Source organism: Anolis sagrei, chromosome Y (assembly GCF_037176765.1).
Source record: "Anolis sagrei isolate rAnoSag1 chromosome Y, rAnoSag1.mat, whole genome shotgun sequence".
Lineage (NCBI taxonomy): Eukaryota > Metazoa > Chordata > Lepidosauria > Squamata > Dactyloidae > Anolis > Anolis sagrei.
Genome location: NC_090035.1, coordinates 80,672,839 through 80,690,890, shown reverse-complemented (window position 1 = coordinate 80,690,890; position 18,052 = coordinate 80,672,839). Strand labels below are relative to the sequence as shown.

Genomic DNA, 18,052 nt, shown 5'->3' with positions numbered 1-18,052 from the left:
GGGTTGGACTGGATGGCCCATGAGGTCTCTTCCAACTCTTTGATTCTATGATTCTATGATTCTATGACATCCATGCCTCTTTCACTAAGAGCTGTAGCCCCCAGGCGCGACGGCACACTCTTCTTCCTTTGTTTTTATTTCTGCAGCAAATCTTATTCCGCTCCTTTTTTTGCCCCATTGCTAGGATCAATGGGGCAAAACAACAACAACAACACCCAGATAGTGATATCGACAGAGTTGAGCAGTCCAAACAAATCAGGAGGCAGAGAGAGGGCTTCTGCAAGGGAAGCAAGTGGTAGAAGAAGAGTGTTCCATCTTCCAGGAGCTTGGTTTGCATTTACCTTTTGGTTGGATGGGATAGCATTCTTTTGCATTTCTCCCAGAGTTGCTACAATTTTAGCAGCACCCTGAAAGTTCATTATTAACAGAGGTTGGAAGCCAGCCTGCAAGCCCTTGCAGCTATTGGTTTAAAGGTATCTCTTTGGGTCTAGAGACCGCCTTTTTCCCTGGGGATGAGATCTCCATTTTGGAATCTCCCCATTAAGACCTTGGCAGACCGTGCAAAAAGAATCTGCGAAGCCCACCTCCTCCAAGATGAACGTGACCACCTCAACTGGGCTCTCCAGGCCAATGGAGACTCCACCTCAGACATCAGAAGAGCTGCAAGACCACCAAGAACAAGCCACGAGAGTAAAGATGAAGATCCACCCAGAGGAAAAGTGTTCCTGCCAGACATCAAGGGAACTGCAAAAAGAATCTGGGAAGCCCACCTCCTCCAAGATGAACCGAACCCCCTCAACTGGGCTCTCCAGGCCAATGGAGACTCCACCTCAGACATCAGAAGAGCTGCAAGACCACCAAGAAGAAGCCACGAGAGTCAAGGCGAAGGTCCACCCAGAGGGAAAGTGTTCCTGCCAGACATCAAGGGAACTGCAAAAAGAATCTGCGAAGCCCACCTCCTCCAAGATGAACCGAACCCCCTCAACTGGGCTCTCCAGGCCAATGGAGACTCCACCTCAGACATCAGAAGAGCTGCAAGACCACCAAGAAGAAGCCACGAGAGTCAAGGCGAAGGTCCACCCAGAGGGAAAGTGTTCCTGCCAGACATCAAGGGAACTGCAAAAAGAATCTGGGAAGCCCACCTCCTCCAAGATGAACCGAACCCCCTCAACTGGGCTCTCCAGGCCAATGGAGACTCCACCTCAGACATCAGAAGAGCTGCAAGACCACCGAGAAGAAGCCACGAGAGTCAAGGCGAAGGTCCACCCAGAGGGAAAGTGTTCCTGCCAGACATCAAGGGAACTGCAAAAAGAATCTGGGAAGCCCACCTCCTCCAAGATGAACCGAACCACCTCAACTGGGTTCTCCAGGCCAAGGGAGACCACCTCAGACATCAGGAGAGCTGCAAGACCACCGAGAAGAAGCCACGAGAGTCAAGACAAGATCCACCCAGAGGAAAAGTGTTCCTGCCATACACTGACCGCAGAGGGAAGCTGATGAGGAAACACAACATACACACTATCTCCAGACCCACCAAGAAAATCCAACCAATGCTCCGTTCAGCAAAGGACAAGAGGGATCCTCTCACGTCTGCAGGAGTCTACCGTATACCATGCAGCTTTGGACAAGAAGTCTCCAGAGGGACCACCAAATACAACACGAATCAAGGAACATAAAAGGCACTGCAGACTCTTTCAACCAGAGAAGTCAGCCACAGCAGAGCACCTGATGAACCAACCTGGACACAGCATATTACTTGAGAACACAGAAGTGCTGGACCACTCTCACAACCACCATGTCAGGCTACACAGAGAAGCCATTGAAATCCACAAGAAGCATGTGGACAATTTCAACAGAAAGGAGGAAACCATGAAAATGAACAACATCTGGCTACCAGTATTAAAAAAACCTCTAAAATTGAAACAGCACAACAACAGAGAGGAAACAAACAAGGACATCTAATCACCTCTCAACAAACGTTTGCTCCAGGCACTGCCAGGCAATCAAATGCTAATCAAGGTGGTCAGTTGAAACTTTCACACCTAGCTCCAGCAGACAAGAGTCCTTTGTCCCACCCTGGTCATTCCACAGATATATAAACCCTTTTTCCTAGTTCCAACACACCTCACTACCTCTGAGGATGTTTGCCATAGATGCAGGTGAAATGTCAGGAGAGAATGCCTCTAGAACATGGCCATATAGCCCGAAAAAACCTACAACAACCCAGTCTCCCCCGTCTCTTTCAGTTTAGAAAAATGCCTCAGATGTGCTGTTGGTCAGCTAGGAAGCTCTGACAAAGCCATTGTAAGTACAATTGAGTGTCAGAATAGGTTAAGACAAGCCGTAAGCCATAAGCCAGAAATTACTTTTTTTTTTCCCTTTCGTATTGGGAGTAACTTGAGAAACTGCAAGTAGCTTCTTGTGTGAGAGAATTGGCTGTCTACAGAGATGTTGTCCAGGGGAATGCCCAAATGTGTTACCATCCTGTGGAAGGCTTCTCTCATGTCCCCGCATGGGAAGCTGGAACTGCCAGACAGGAGCTCACTCCATATTGCAGATTTGAGCCGCCAAACTTCGGGTCAGCAGTTCAGCTGGCACAAGGGTTTAACCCGTTTCACCACCATGGCTCATAATAATAACAATAATAATAATACCCCCAAATGCATAATTCAGGACCCCCCCTCCCATAAAAATACTTATATACCAATGGTAAAATGTGCCATATGATATGCGCATAGTTACAAGGAATGCCACCGACGAAGGCTCTTCAAGCAATATACTTTCCCGTCCACATTTTCTCAGGTGGTCGAATATATGAGCAAAACTGGATTTTATTTGTCAGAAAGTCACAGGGGTTAAAAAAAAAGAGTGTCAATAGATGATGGGATTTGTAGTACTTTCGATCGCTTCAGCTCCCACAGACCACTGTGATGCCCACCAATGATGGAACTGGGCCAAACTTGGCACACAGAAACCCCATGACCCACTGGACATCCTGGTGTGGGTTGGGGGAGAACGGATCATGGATGATGGGACTTACAGTACCGTCACTCACTTCGTGAAACCATTGGGACCAGCATGGATGACAGACCTGGACCAAACTTGGTACACATAACCCCCATGACACACTTTAAGATCTGGTGCAATTTAGGGGAGGTTGGACCATGGATGATGGGATTTGCAGTACTTTCAATCGCTTCAGCTCCCACAGACCACTGTGATGCCCACCAATGATGGAACTGGACCAGACTTGGCACACAGAAACCCCATGACCCACTGGACATCCTGGTGTGGTTTGGGGGAGGGTGGGCCACGGATGATGGGACTTGCAGTACCGTCACTCACTTCGTGAAACCATTGGGACCAACATGAATGACAGACCTGGACCAAACTTGGCACACATAACACCCTGGTGAAGCTTGGGGGAAGATGGACCACAGATGATGGGATTTGCAGTACCTTCACCCAACTCTCTTCTCATGGAACATTGCGGCCTCCACTAATCACAGACCAGGACCACACTTGGCACACAGACCCCTCATGATCCATTTTACGTCTTGGTGTGGTTTGGGCAAGGTTGGACTATGGATGATGGGACTTGCATTACCTTCACTCACTTCCTGAGCCCACTGCAACCCTCATCCAATGACCGATCAAGACCAAACTTGGCTCACAGAGCCCCCATCATCCACTCTACATCCTGGTGCAGTTTGGGGGACGATGGACAATGGATGATGGGATTTGCAGTACTTTAACTCACTTCCAAAGACCACTGCAACCCTCATCCAATGACCGATCAAGACCAAACTTGACTCACAGAGCTCCCATCACCCACTCTACATCCTGGTGTGATTTGGGGGATAACAGACAATGCATGATGGGATTTGCAGTACCTTCACTCACTTCCAGAGACCACTGCGACCCACACCAATGATTTATCAAGACCAAACTTGGCACACAGAGCCCCCATCACCCACTCTACGTCCTGGTGCGGTTTGGGGGATGACGGACAATGGATGATGGGATTTGCAGTACCTTCACTCACTTCCTGAGCCCACTGCAATGCTCATCCAATGACCAATCAAGACCAAACTTGGCACACAGAGCTCCCATCAGCCACTCTACATCCTGGTGCGGTTTGGGGATGACAGACAATGGATGATGGGATTTGCAGTACCTTCACTCACTTCCTGAGCCCACTGCAACGCTCATCCAATGACCAATCAAGACCAAACTTGGCACACAGAGCTCCCATCAGCCACTCTACATCCTGGTGCGGTTTGGGGGATGACAGACAATGGATAATGGGATTTGCAGTACCTTCACTCACTTCCAAAGACCACTGCAACCCTCATCCAATGACCGATCAAGACCAAACTTGGCACACAGAGCCCCCGCGACCCACACTACATCCTGGTGAAGTTTGGAGGAGGATGGACCATGGATGATGGGACTGGGAGTGGTAATCCACCCATACTCACTGAACCCATCTGGATCTAGACTAAACTTGGAGCACAATGCCGGGTCCCCAAGGTAGTCATAAATAAATGCTTTGCAAAAATAGGTATGTGGAAAGGAAGTCATAGAAAACAATAAGAGGCTATGGGGCATAGAACTATAGGGATAAGTCAGACATAAAGGTGTCATCTACACTGCAGAACGAATCCAGTTTGGCACTGCTTGGACTTCCATGACTCAATGTTATGGGATCGAGCGAGCTGTAGTTTCCAAAGGCCTTGAGCAAACTTCAACTCCCAGCATTCCGCAGCATTGAGCCATGGCAGTCGAAGCAGTCCCAAAATGCATTAATTGTACACTGTAGATGCAACATGTTGCGTGATGGCATCTTCAGGGCACGTTCTCGGTTTCAGTCGGATCCATAGCTTCGTCTTGGACTTCTTCGTCAGCGTCGCGTCTCCGTTCGTTGGAAAGTTGGCAACTGCTGGATAAAACAACAAAATAACAACAAAATATTTATATATATTACTCTCCAATATGGTGCAGTTTGGACCCAAGTGGTGCCATCCAGTGTAGACCAAACATGGGCAAACTTCAGCCCTCTCTCCAGGTGTTTTGGACTGCAACTCCCATCATTCCTAACAGCCTACCGGCTGTTAGGAATGATGGGAGTTGCAGTCCAAAACACCTGGAGAGAGGGCTGAAGTTTGCCCAAGCCTGTGTGCAATGCAATGCTATGGGTTACATACAGCGGAGGGGAAGACGTCGTTTCTGGCTCCCGGGGTTTCCTCTTGGCCCCGATCCGGTGGATCCTGCAAGCAGAAGAGAAGCCATTCAACTTCTATTTTAAGGGCATAGTCCTTATATCTCCCCAGGGATGTGTGATCACAGTGATTTGCCATGCTAGCAGGGGGATTCAGGGTGTTAGAGTCTGGAAATGGGACAATCAGTATGCGGAGCAGCAACTGTCTAAGCTTTTACAAATACACACACACACATATGAACGTTCAGATATACATACATATTTACGCCCACATACATATATACACAAACATGTACATTCAGTTATACATACATATATACATGCACATGCACATTCAAATCTATATATATATAGCCACAAACATATATACTCACATATATATCACATACACACATGCACATTTAGGTATACATACATATAAGTACCCACATACATATTTACACACCTGCACATTCAGGTATACATAAATATATATACCCGCATAAATATATATATATACACAAATGTGCACATTCAGATATACATACATATATACACCCACATACATATATACACAAACATGTACATTCAGTTATACATACATATATACATGCACATGCACATTCAAATCGATATATAAAGCCACAAAAACATATATACTCACATTCATATATATATATATATATATATATATATATATCACACATATATATCACATACACACATGCACATTCAGGTTTACATATATATATGTACCCAAATACATATTTACACACATGCACATTCAGATATATATACACATATATACCCACATACATATATACACAAACGTGCACATTCAGATATACATACATATATAAATGCACATGCACATTCAAATCTATATATACAGCCACAAATATATATATACTCACATTCATATATATGTGTATATATATATAAAAACACATATACATACATATATGTACCCACAAACATATTTACACACATGCACATTCAAATATACATACATATATATATATATACCCGCATACATATATACACCCACATACATATATACACACACATGTACATTCAGATATACTTACATTCACACACATATCTCTACATACATATATATCTACATCCATATATATACATCCACACACATATATACATGCATACACACATATACATGCATACAGAACACAACATATTCATACATAGGCACATATACATACATATACACACATATACATCCACACACATCTGTAATATAACATTTTAGCTAAACATATATGTATCCGCATAAATATATACACACACATGCACATTCAGATATACTTACATTCACACACATATCTCTACATACATATATATCTACATCCATATATATACATGCACACACATATATACATGCATACACACATATACATGCGTACAGAACACAACATATTCATACATAGGCACATATACATACATATACACACATATACATCCACACACATCTGTAATATAACATTTTAGCTAAACATGCAAAAGGAACTAGTTACTTTCCTTGTGACTTGGACTGGCATAAATATATACACACACATGCACATTCAGATATACTTACATTCACACACATATCTCTACATACATATATATCTACATCCATATATATACATGCACACACATATATACATGCATACACACATATACATGCATACAGAACACAACATATTCATACATAGGCACATATACATACATATACACACATATACATCCACGCACATCTGTAATATAACATTTTAGCTAAACATATATGTATCCGCATAAATATGTACACACACATGCACATTCAGATATACTTACATTCACACACATATCTCTACATACATATATATGCACATACATATACATACATAGGCACATATACATACATATCCACACATATACATACACACATCTGTAATATAACATTTTAGCTAAACATATATGTATCCGCATACATATATACACACACATGCACATTTAGATATACTTACATTCACATACATATCTCTACAAACATATATATGCACATACATATACATACATAGGCACATATACATACATATCCACACATATACATACACACATCTGTAATATAACATTTTAGCTAAACATATATGTATCCGCATACATATATACACACACATGCACATTTAGATATACTTACATTCACATACATATCTCTACAAACATATATATGCACATACATATACATACATAGGCACATATACATACATATACACATATACATCCACACACCCCTGTAATATAACATTTTAGCTAAACATTTATTTTGATATAAAAATAAATAAATATATTTAAATATAAAAATAAATAAATTATATAAATAATTATTTATAATAATTATTTAATTATTGCAAATGACCTTAGGTCTCATGACAGGAGAAAATCAGGGTATACATTGACATGAAGACATACATACCTCTCTTTTTTCAAACGTTTTCGCCGAGGCCTGGAAAAGAACATAGAAATTGGATTCTTAGACAGATGAAAATGCATGTTTTGGCAGAGGGAGAGGTCTTCTCGCAGTGGCTTGGAACGTGCCCCTAACTCACTCACCGGCAAACACACCGCGTGTGCTCTGTGAATGTCATGACCTCCTGCTGCGTCTTGCCCAGGATGGGGCTCACACGCACCACCTGCGAGCAGGAGACAAAGTAGTTACTGGAGTCATTACTTTGCAAAAGGAACTAGTTACTTTCCTTGTGACTTGGACTGGCGGCCCACCTTCTTCCATGACTCTATTCCTGAACTGATGCAGAGGGCCTCCAGCAAACGCCTATGATCAACATACAATCCAGCCAAACTTATGATCAGAACAGAATCTAGCACACCTCTGTGATTAATGTAGAATCCAGCCAACCTCTAGGATCAGCGTAGAGTCCAACAAAACTCTATGATCAACGTAGAATCTAGCAAACCTCTATGATATACATATAATCTAGCAAATCCATATGATCAACGTAGAATCTAGCAAACCTCTATGATCAACAAAGAATCCAGCACACCTCTCTGAACATTGTAGAATCTAGCAAACCCATATGATCAACATAGAATCTAGAACACCTCTTTGATCAACGTAGAATCCCACAAACCTCTATAATCAATGTACAATCTAGCAAACCTCTATGATCAATGTAGAATCCAATAAACCTCTAAGATCAACAAAGAATTCAGCAAATTTCTAAGATCAACGTAGAACAAGCAAACTTCTAGGATCAAGGTAAAATCCGTCAACCTCTAGGATCAGCGTAGAATCCAGTCAACCTCTAGGATCAACGCAGAACCAAGCAAACTTCTAGGATCAACGTAGAATCCAGTCAACCTCTAGGAACAACGTAGACACTAGCAAACCTCTAGGATCAATGTAGAACAAGAAACCTCTAGGATAAAGGTCGAATCCAGTCAACTTCTAGGATCAACGTAGAATCTAGGACACCTATAGGATCAATGTAGAATCTAACAAACCTCTATGATCAACAAAGAATGTAGCACACCTCTTTGAACAATGTAGAACCTAGCATACCCATAAGATCAACATAGAATCTAGGACACCTCTTTGTTCAACGTAGAATCCAGCAAACCTCTAGGATCAACACAGAACTGAGCAAACCTCTAGAATATAGGTAGAACAAGCAAACTTCTAGGATCAATATAGAATCCAGTCAACCTCTAGGATCAATGTATACTCTAGCAAACCTCTAGGACCAAGGTAGAATCCAGTCAACCTCTAGGATCAACGTAGACTCTAGCACACCTCTAGGACCAAGGTAGAATCCAGTCAACCTCTAGAATCAACGTAGACTCTAGCAAACCTCTAGGATCAATGTAGAACAAGCAAACTTCTAGGATCACCGTAGAATCCAGTCAACCTCTAGGATCAACATAGACTCTAGCAAACCTCTAGGATCAATGTAGAACAAGCAAACTTCTAGGCTCAACGTAGAATCCAGTCAACTTCTAGGATCAACGTAGAATCCAGTCAACCTCTAGGATCAACGTAGGCTCTAGCAAACCTCTAGGATCAAGGTAAAATCCAGTCAACCCCTAGGATCAACGTAGACTCTAGCAAACTTCTAGGATCACGGTAGAATCCAGTCAACCTCTAGGATCAACATAGAATCTAGCAAACCTCTAGGATCAACATAGAATCCAGTCAACCTCTAGGATCAACGTAGACCCTAGCAAACCTCTAGGATCAAGGTAGAACAAGCCAACTTCTAGGATCAACGGAGAATCCAGTCAACCTCTAGGATCAACATAGACTCTAGCAAACCTCTAGGATCAACGTAGGACAAGCAAACTTCTAGGATCAACGGAGAATCCAGACAACCTCTAGAATCAACGTAGACTCTAGCAAACCGCTAGGATCAACGTAGAATCCAGTCAACCTCTAGGATCAATGTACACTCTAGCAAACTTCTAGGATCAACGTAGAATCCAGTCAACCTCTAAGATCAACACAGAACCAAGCAAACCTCTAGGATCAACGTAGAACAAGCAAACTTCTAGGATGAAAGTAGAATCCAATCAACCTCTAGGATCAACGCAGAACCGAGCAAACCTCTAGGATCAACGGAGAATGAGCAAACTTCTAGGATCAACGGAGAATCCGTCAACCTCTAGGATCAACACAGAACCAAGCAAACCTCTAGGATCAACGGAGAATCCAGTCAACCCCTAGGATCAAAGTAGACTCTAGCAAACTCCTAGGATCAACGTAGAATCCAGTCAACCTCTAGGATCAACATAGACTCTAGCAAACCTCTAGGATCAACGTAGGACAAGCAAACTTCTAGGATCAATGGAGAATCCAGTCAACCTCTAGGATCAATGCTCCTGGCCCAAACCTTAACCGACCTGCAGGTCAATGGTGCGCGTCTCCACCGCGGCACACTCCAAGCTTTCGTCTCCACAGCACCCGGCACATCGCCACAACGGGACGCATGGCGGCTTGAAGATGTGCTCGGCTTCGTGGGGGAATTCGGCCAAGATGTCCACCAGTGTCTCCCGAGAGCGGCAGTAGCTCCGGCGCCAGACTTCCGCAAAGGGAACCGCTGCAGGATTCAAAGCAGGTCATCAAGGCATGTTAGTCCACATCATTACACACCCCGCTGCTGTTTGCTATAATGCTATAGAATCCTGGGAAGTGTAGTTTTACTAAGGATGCATCTGAACTGTCAAGTGGATTCCGTTTGACCCTACTTGAAATGTCACTGCTCAATGCTATGGGATCCTAGGAGGTGTAGTTTTACTAAGGGTGCCATTTGACCCCAGTTTAGCTGCCCTGACTACATGCCGTGAGATCCTGGGAGTTGTAGTTTGACTAAGGGTGACATTTGACCCCACTTGATCTGTCCTGTCTCTGTGCAATGGGATCCTGGGAGTTGTAGTTTCACTAAGGGCGCCATCTGGCCCCGTTTGAATTGCCCTGGCTCCACGCGATGGGATCTCGGGAGTTGTAGTTTTACTAAGGTTGCATCTGGATTGTCGGGAGGATGCGTTTTATCCTACTTGAACTGTCACTGCTCAATGCTATGGGATCCTGGGAGGTGTAGTTTTACTAAGGGTGCCATTTGACTCCACTTGAACTGCCCTGACTCCATGCCGTGGGATCCTGGGAGTTATAGTTTGACCAAGTGTGCTGTTTGAACCCACTTGAACTGCCCCAACTCCATGCCATGGGATCCTGGGAGTTGCAGTTTTACTAAGGGTGCTGTTTGAACCCACTTGAACTGCCCCAACTCCATGCCATGGGATCCTGGGAGTTGCAGTTTTACTAAGGGTGCTGTTTGAACCCACTTGAACTGCCCCAACTCCATGCCATGGGATCCTGGGAGTTGCAGTTTTACTAAGGGTGCTGTTTGACCTCACTTGAACTGCCCCAGCTCCATGCCATAGGATCCTGGGAGTTGTAGTTTTACTAAGTGTGCCATCTGACCCCATTTGAATTGCCTTGGCTCCATGTGATGGGGTCCCGGGAGTTGTAGTTTTACTAAGAGGGCTGTTTAAACTGCCCTGGCTCCTTGTGTTGGGATCCTGGGAGTGGTAGTTTTACTAAGGGCACCATTTGACCCCACTTGAACTGCCCTGGCTCCATGCGATAGGGTCCCCGGGAGTTGTAGTTTTACTAAGGGTGCAACTGGACTTTCAAATGGATGTTTTTTGCCTCACGTGAACTGTCCGGATTCCATGCTATGAAATCCTGGGAGTTGTAGTTTCCACTCTTGGGCAGAAAAAGCACCACGACCCTGGGAAACTACAACTCCCAATGTCCCAGGTCTTCCAATCTAGGAAAGGGCCCTACCAGTAACCAGATGGAGCAATAGACAAGGACAAGATAAAGGCAAATGGCCATATTAATATAATAATAATAATAATAATAATAATATGTAATCATAATACGTAATAATAATAATAATAATAATAATAATAATAATAATAATAATTCCCAAATTCCTCCAAGGAAACTCACCTCCCGCTTGATGCTCAGAAGGAGATTTCGGCTGAAAAAAAGAAGGAGACGGATATTAGGAAATTGGAGATTTGTCCAATGCTTTTGCAAAGGAACCCATAGCGACAGAACAGACTCCAGAGCCTAGAGAAAGTACTACAACTCCCATAATCCCCTGCCTCTATGACGAGTATTCTGGAGTCCAACACAGCAACTTGCTTCGAACTCAATCCAAAAACAACAACACCCATTATATGTACCATTTAAAATTGACTTTCTATTGGTTTCAATGTTGTTACTGTATGTGTCTTAAATTATTTCATGTTTTTATCTATTGCATTTTAATTATGTTCTAACAGCTTAGTTAATTAACCATGTATTTTTAATTATTATATTTATAATAATTATTTTAATATCAATATATTAATATTATATTTATAATAATTATTTAAATATTATATTATATTTAGCCAGTGATAAATAATAATAATAATAATAATAATAATAAGGATGTTGTCTGCTGTGGACTCATCTCGTTGTGTTCCAAATAATAATAATAATAATAATAATAATAATAATAATGTTTATTCCTATTAATTAGGAACAAGTTGCCTAATAATAATAATAATAATACTAATAATAATTAGGCAACTTTTTCGTAATTATATATATATATATCTCGGTCAATGACTTGCCGGTAAGAAATAATAATAATAATACTAATAATAAGGATATTGTCTGCTGTGGACTCATCTCGTTGTGTTTCAAATAATAATAATAATAATAACAATAATGTTTATTCCTATTAATTAGGAACAAGTTGCCTAATAATAATAATAATTAGGCAACTTTTTCCTACATATATATATATATATATATATCTTGGTCAATGACTAGCCAGTGATAAATAATAATAATAATAATAATAAGGATGTTGTCTGCTGTGGACTCATCTTGTTTCTAATAATAATAATAATAATAATAATAATGTTTATTCCTATTAATTAGGAACAAGTTGCCTAATAATAATAATAATAATACTAATAATAATTAGGCAACTTTTTCCTAATTATATATATATATATATATATATATATATCGGTCAATGACTAGCCGGTGATTAATAATAATGATAATAATAATAAGGATGTTGTCTGCTGTGGACTCATCTCGTTGTGTTTCAAATAATAATAATAATAATAACAATAATGTTTATTCCTATTAATTAGGAACAAGTTGCCTAATAATAATAATAATTAGGCAACTTTTTCCTAATTATATATATATATATATATTGGTCAATGACTAGCCAGTGATTAATAATAATAATAATAATAATAAGTATGTTGTCTGCTGTGGACTCATCTTGTTGTGTTTCTAATAATAATAATAATAATAATAATAACAATAATGTTTATTCCTATTAATTAGAAACAAGTTGCCTAATAATAATAATAATAATAAGGCAATTTTTCATATATATATATATATATATATATATATATGTCAATGACTAGCTAGTGATAAATAATAATAATAATAAGGATATTGTCTGCTGTAGACTCATCTTGTGTTTCAAATAATAATAGTAATAATAATAATGTTTATTCCTATTAATTAGGAACAAGTTACCTAATAATAATAATAATACAACTTTTTCCTAATTATATATATATATATATATATATATATATATATATATTGCTCAATGACTACCCAGTGATAAATAATAATAATAATAATAATAATAAGGACGTTAACTGCTGTGGACTCATCTTATTCTGTTTCTAATAATAATAATAATAATAATAATAATAATAATAATAATAATAATAATAATGTTTATTCCTATTCATTAGGAACAAGTTGCCTAATAATTATAATTACAATTATAATTAGGCAACTTTTCCCTAATTAGTAGCCATCCTTCTAAATTTGAAGCCAGAGCAACAATGAAAAAAATTAATGCCATTATTTTTTTAAATGTGGCCCAATGCATTTGAATTGAATAGCAAAGCAGACTACTAAAAAACAATGTTCAATTTTAATATCCAGAAGCTGTTGCACCAGTAAAGACCACTAGAGGGCGCTCGAACCACACCAAATAATTTTGCAGTCCTATTCATCTTGAAAGCTCTTGAAACTCTCCTTGGAATTATATGCCTGATTGCAATACTGCAAATAGACTTGGTAAAACTATAACTCCCATGATTCCATAGCATTGAATTCCGGCAGTTAAACTGGTGTCAAACTACATTAATTCTACAGTGCAGATTTATTATTATTTGATACACAACCAGATTAGTACACAGCAAACAAGGTCACTCCGCTGGCTGCTGTATTGGATCACATACATGTTGGACACTCGCAGTGATGTTGACCAGCTCTATCTGCCGAGAAAGTCTGGTGGAAGAGGACTCTTACAAGTCAAACAAGCAGTCGAAGAAGAAAAACACGATGCCCTGGCAGAAGATGGAAAGGAAAGCCAAGAACCTGCTTTGAATGAAGTCAATAATCGGAAACTTCTCAAAGCACAGCAGACAAAGAGTCAGTACAAGAAAACTGCACTCCAAACCAGAGCTGACAGCTGGCACAAACAAGCCTTACATGGGCAGTACCTTGAAAAAATTGAAGGAGAAGTTGACAGGGAGAAGACCTGGTGATGTCTCACGAATGGATCCTTGAAGAAGGAGACAGAAGAAGGCCTGGTTCTTGCAGCCCAGGAGCAAGCCATCAGGACAAAGACCATTAAGGCCGGGATCAAAAGCTAGCAGATGACCCAAAATGCAGACTGTGCAAGGAAGCGGATGGAACCATGGACCATCTCCTCAGCTGCTGCAAGAAAATCACACAGACGGACTACAAACAGAGGCACAACTCTGTGGCCCAGATGATTCACTGGAACTTATGTCACAAGGACCGCATACCAGGCGTCAAGAACTGGTAAAGGGATCATAAACCCACAAAGGGAGTGGAAAATGAACACGCAAAAATACCGTGGGACTTTCAAATCCAGACTGACAAAGTTTTGGAACACAAGACACCAGGCATCACGATTGTGGAAAAGAAAAAAGTCTGGATGATTGATGTCGCCATTCCAGGTGAGAGTCGCATTGAGGAAAAACAACAGGAGAAACTCAGCCGCTATCAAGACCTCAAAATCGAACGGCAAAGGCTCTGATTGCATAAACCAGTCCAGGTGGTCCCAGTGGTAATAATGGGCGCACTGGGTGCCATGCCAAAAGATCTCAGCCGGCATTTGGAAACAATAAACATCGACAAAATCATGATCTGTCAACTGCAAAAGGCCACCTGAGTTGGATCTGCGCGCATCATTCGGAAATACATCACACAGTCCTAGACGCTTGGGAAGGGTTCGACTTGTGATTTTGTGATACGAAATCCAGCACAGAGATCTCGTTTGCTGTGACATACTGTGCTTTTGTGTCAGTAAAATAATAATAATGTTATGGTAAGCCTTCATGGAAAAAAATCAACTTATATCCCCATACCAAAAAAGGGAAATGTGGCAGAAAAAATGAAATGCAAAGATACAGAATGGGGGACACCTGGCTCGAGAGCAGTACGTGTGAAAAAGATCTTGGAGTCCTCGTGGACAACCAGTTAAACATGAGCCAACAATGTGATGTGGCGGCAAAAAAAGCCAATGGGATTTTGGCCTGCATCAATAGGAGCATAGTGTCTAGATCCAGGGAAGTAATGCTCCCCATGCTCTATTCCGCCTTGGTTAGACCACACCTGGAATATTGTGTCCAATTCTGGGCACCACAATTCAAGAGAGATATTGACAAGCTGGAATGTGTCCAGAGGAGGGCAACTCAAATGATCAAGGGTCTGGAGAACAAGCCCCATGAGGAGCGGCTTAGGGAACTGGGCATGTTTAGCCTGAAGAAGAGAAGGCTGAGAGGAGATATGATAGCCATGTATAAATATGTGAGAGGAAGCCACAGGGAGGAGGGAGCAAGCTTGTTTTCTGCTTCCTTGGAGATTAGGACGCAATGGAGCCATGGCTTCAAACTCCAAGAGAGGAGATTCCATCTGAACATGAGGGAGAACTTCCTGACTGTGAGAGCCGTTCAGCAGTGGAACTCTCTGCCCCGGAGTGTGGTGGAGGCTCCTTCTTTGGAAGCTTTTAAGCAGAGGCTGGATGGCCATTTGTCAGGGGTGATTTGAATGCAATATTCCTGCTTCTTGGCAGAATGGGGTTGGACTGGATGGCCCATGAGGTCTCTTCCAACTCTTTGATTCTATGATTCTATGAAAGACTGCTCAAACTTCCGTACAGTGCCCCTTATTTCTCATCATGCCAGGAAGGGAATGCTCAAGATCCTGCAAGGAAGAAGACTCCAGCAAGACATGGAGCGAGAGTGGCCAGATGTTCAAGCTGGGTTGAGAAAAGGCAGAGGAACCAGAGACCAGATTGCCAATATCCGGATGCTGGAGAATGGAGAAGGCCGGGAGTTTCAGAAAAACATCTACTTCTGCTTCATTGACTCTTCTAAAGCCTTGGACTGTGTGGATCATAATCAACTGTGGCAAGTTCTTGGTGGGATGGGCATCCCAAGCCCCCTTCCCTCTCTCCTGAGGAATCTGGACAAGGACCAAGGAGCAACAGTCAGAACTGACCACGGAACAGGAGACGGGTTCCAGATTGGGAAAGGCGTCCGGCAAGGCTGCATCCTCTCACCCAACCTTTTTAACGTGTATGCAGAACACATCATGCGAGGATGTGCGGGGCTTGATTAATGCAAAGCTGGGGTGAAAATGGCTGGAAGAAACATGAACAACCTCAGATATGCAGATGACACCACTCTGATGGCCGAAAGCGAGGAGGAGCTGAGGAGCCTTTTCATCAAGGTGAAAGAAGAAAGCGCAAAAGCCGGGTTGCAGCGAAACGTCAAAAAAACCAAGATTATGGCAACAAGAATGATTGACAACTGGGAAATAGAGGGAGAAAATGTGGAGGCCGTGACAGGGTTTGTATTTCTAGGCGCAAAGATGACTGCAGATGCAGACTGTGGCCAGGAAATCAGAAGACGCTTCCTTCTTGGGAGGAGAGCAATGTCCAGTCTCGATCAAAGAGTGAAGAGTAGAGACATCAGACTGGCAACCAAGATCCATTGCCTAGTCAAAGCCATGGTCTTCCCTGTAGTCACCTACGGATGTGAGAGCTGGACCTTCGGGAAGGCTGAGCCAAGGAAGAGAGATGCTTTTGAGCTGTGGTGTTGGAGGAAAGTTCTGAGAGTGCCTTGGACTGCGAGAAGATCCAACCAGTCCATCCTCCAGGAAAGAAAGCCCGGCTGCTCACTGGAGGGAAGGAGACTAGAGGACAAGATGAAGTCTTTTGGCCACATCATGAGGAGACAGCAAAGCCTAGAGAAGACAATCATGCTGGGGAAAGTAGAAGGCAAAAGGAAGAGGGGCCGACCAAGGGCAAGGTGGATGGACGGCATCCTTGAAGTGACTGGACTGACCTTGAAGGAGCTGGGGGTGGTGACGGCCGACAGGGAGCTCTGGCGTGGGCTGGTCCGTGAGGTCACAAAGAGTCAGAGATGACTGAACAAATGAACAACAACAAGCCTTCATGGATAGAAATAACAACAACAGCCATAGCAACAACAACAACAACTTCCCTGCACCTTTCCCTGGTTTCCTACCTGTTTGCAGGACACTCCGTGGAAGAAAAGAGCAAGCAGCAGGTACGCAAAGGCCATCTTCAGAAGGCAATGGAGAATCCCAGTTCTCCCAGTTCCAAACTGGTGAGAGAATTAGGGAGACGGCATTAGCAGGCCAGTGGCCCCAGTAGAGGTGTCCATTGGGGGAAATGGATCTGCTTCCCTTCTCCCTTGAGAAGTGAAAAGAGGGACTGAAAAGAAAGGAGTGAGCAAAGGCTGGAAAGAAGGGAAAGGAAGGCGGAGAGAAAGAGAGAAAGAGAGAGTGAGAGGAAAAAGGGGAGGATGGATGGAAGGATGGGCAGGAAAAGCAGGGAGGAATAGGTCAGGAAGCACGCAAAGGAGGGGAATGCTGACCTTTAGCAGGAGGCAGGAAACTAGACATCCCACTGTCTTTTGGAGGCGGATGACAAGTGTATTGGCACGCATTGATGCATCCTTGGGAAAAAAATAACACAACCACGTTTTTTTGCTTTGTTGATTCATTCTGATGCTCAAAGTCCAATTCTGGGCACCACAATTCAAGAGAGATATTGACAAGCTGGAATGTGTCCAGAGGAGGGCAACTAAAATGATCAAGGGTCTGGAGAACAAGCCCTATGAGGAGCGGCTTAAGGAGCTGGGTATGTTTAGCCTGAAGAAGAGAAGGCTGAGAGGAGATATGATAGCCAT

The 18,052-nt window shown here is 42.3% G+C and overlaps 1 protein-coding gene across 1 annotated transcript; it reads right to left on the bottom strand.

The window, feature by feature from the left end:
• Nucleotides 1-4,610: 4,610 nt before the first annotated feature.
• On the bottom strand, nt 4,611-17,667 carry LOC137095704 (snake venom vascular endothelial growth factor toxin HF-like). Its single transcript, XM_067462504.1, has 7 exons — nt 17,366-17,667; nt 11,709-11,739; nt 10,094-10,290; nt 7,793-7,872; nt 7,656-7,685; nt 5,208-5,270; nt 4,611-4,942 (listed from the first exon to the last, which is right to left on the bottom strand). Exons 1-7 carry the CDS (start codon nt 17,420-17,422, stop codon nt 4,849-4,851), a joined length of 552 nt encoding a protein of 183 aa, XP_067318605.1. The 5' UTR covers nt 17,423-17,667; the 3' UTR covers nt 4,611-4,848.
• Between the last annotated feature and the right edge of the window lie 385 nt (nt 17,668-18,052).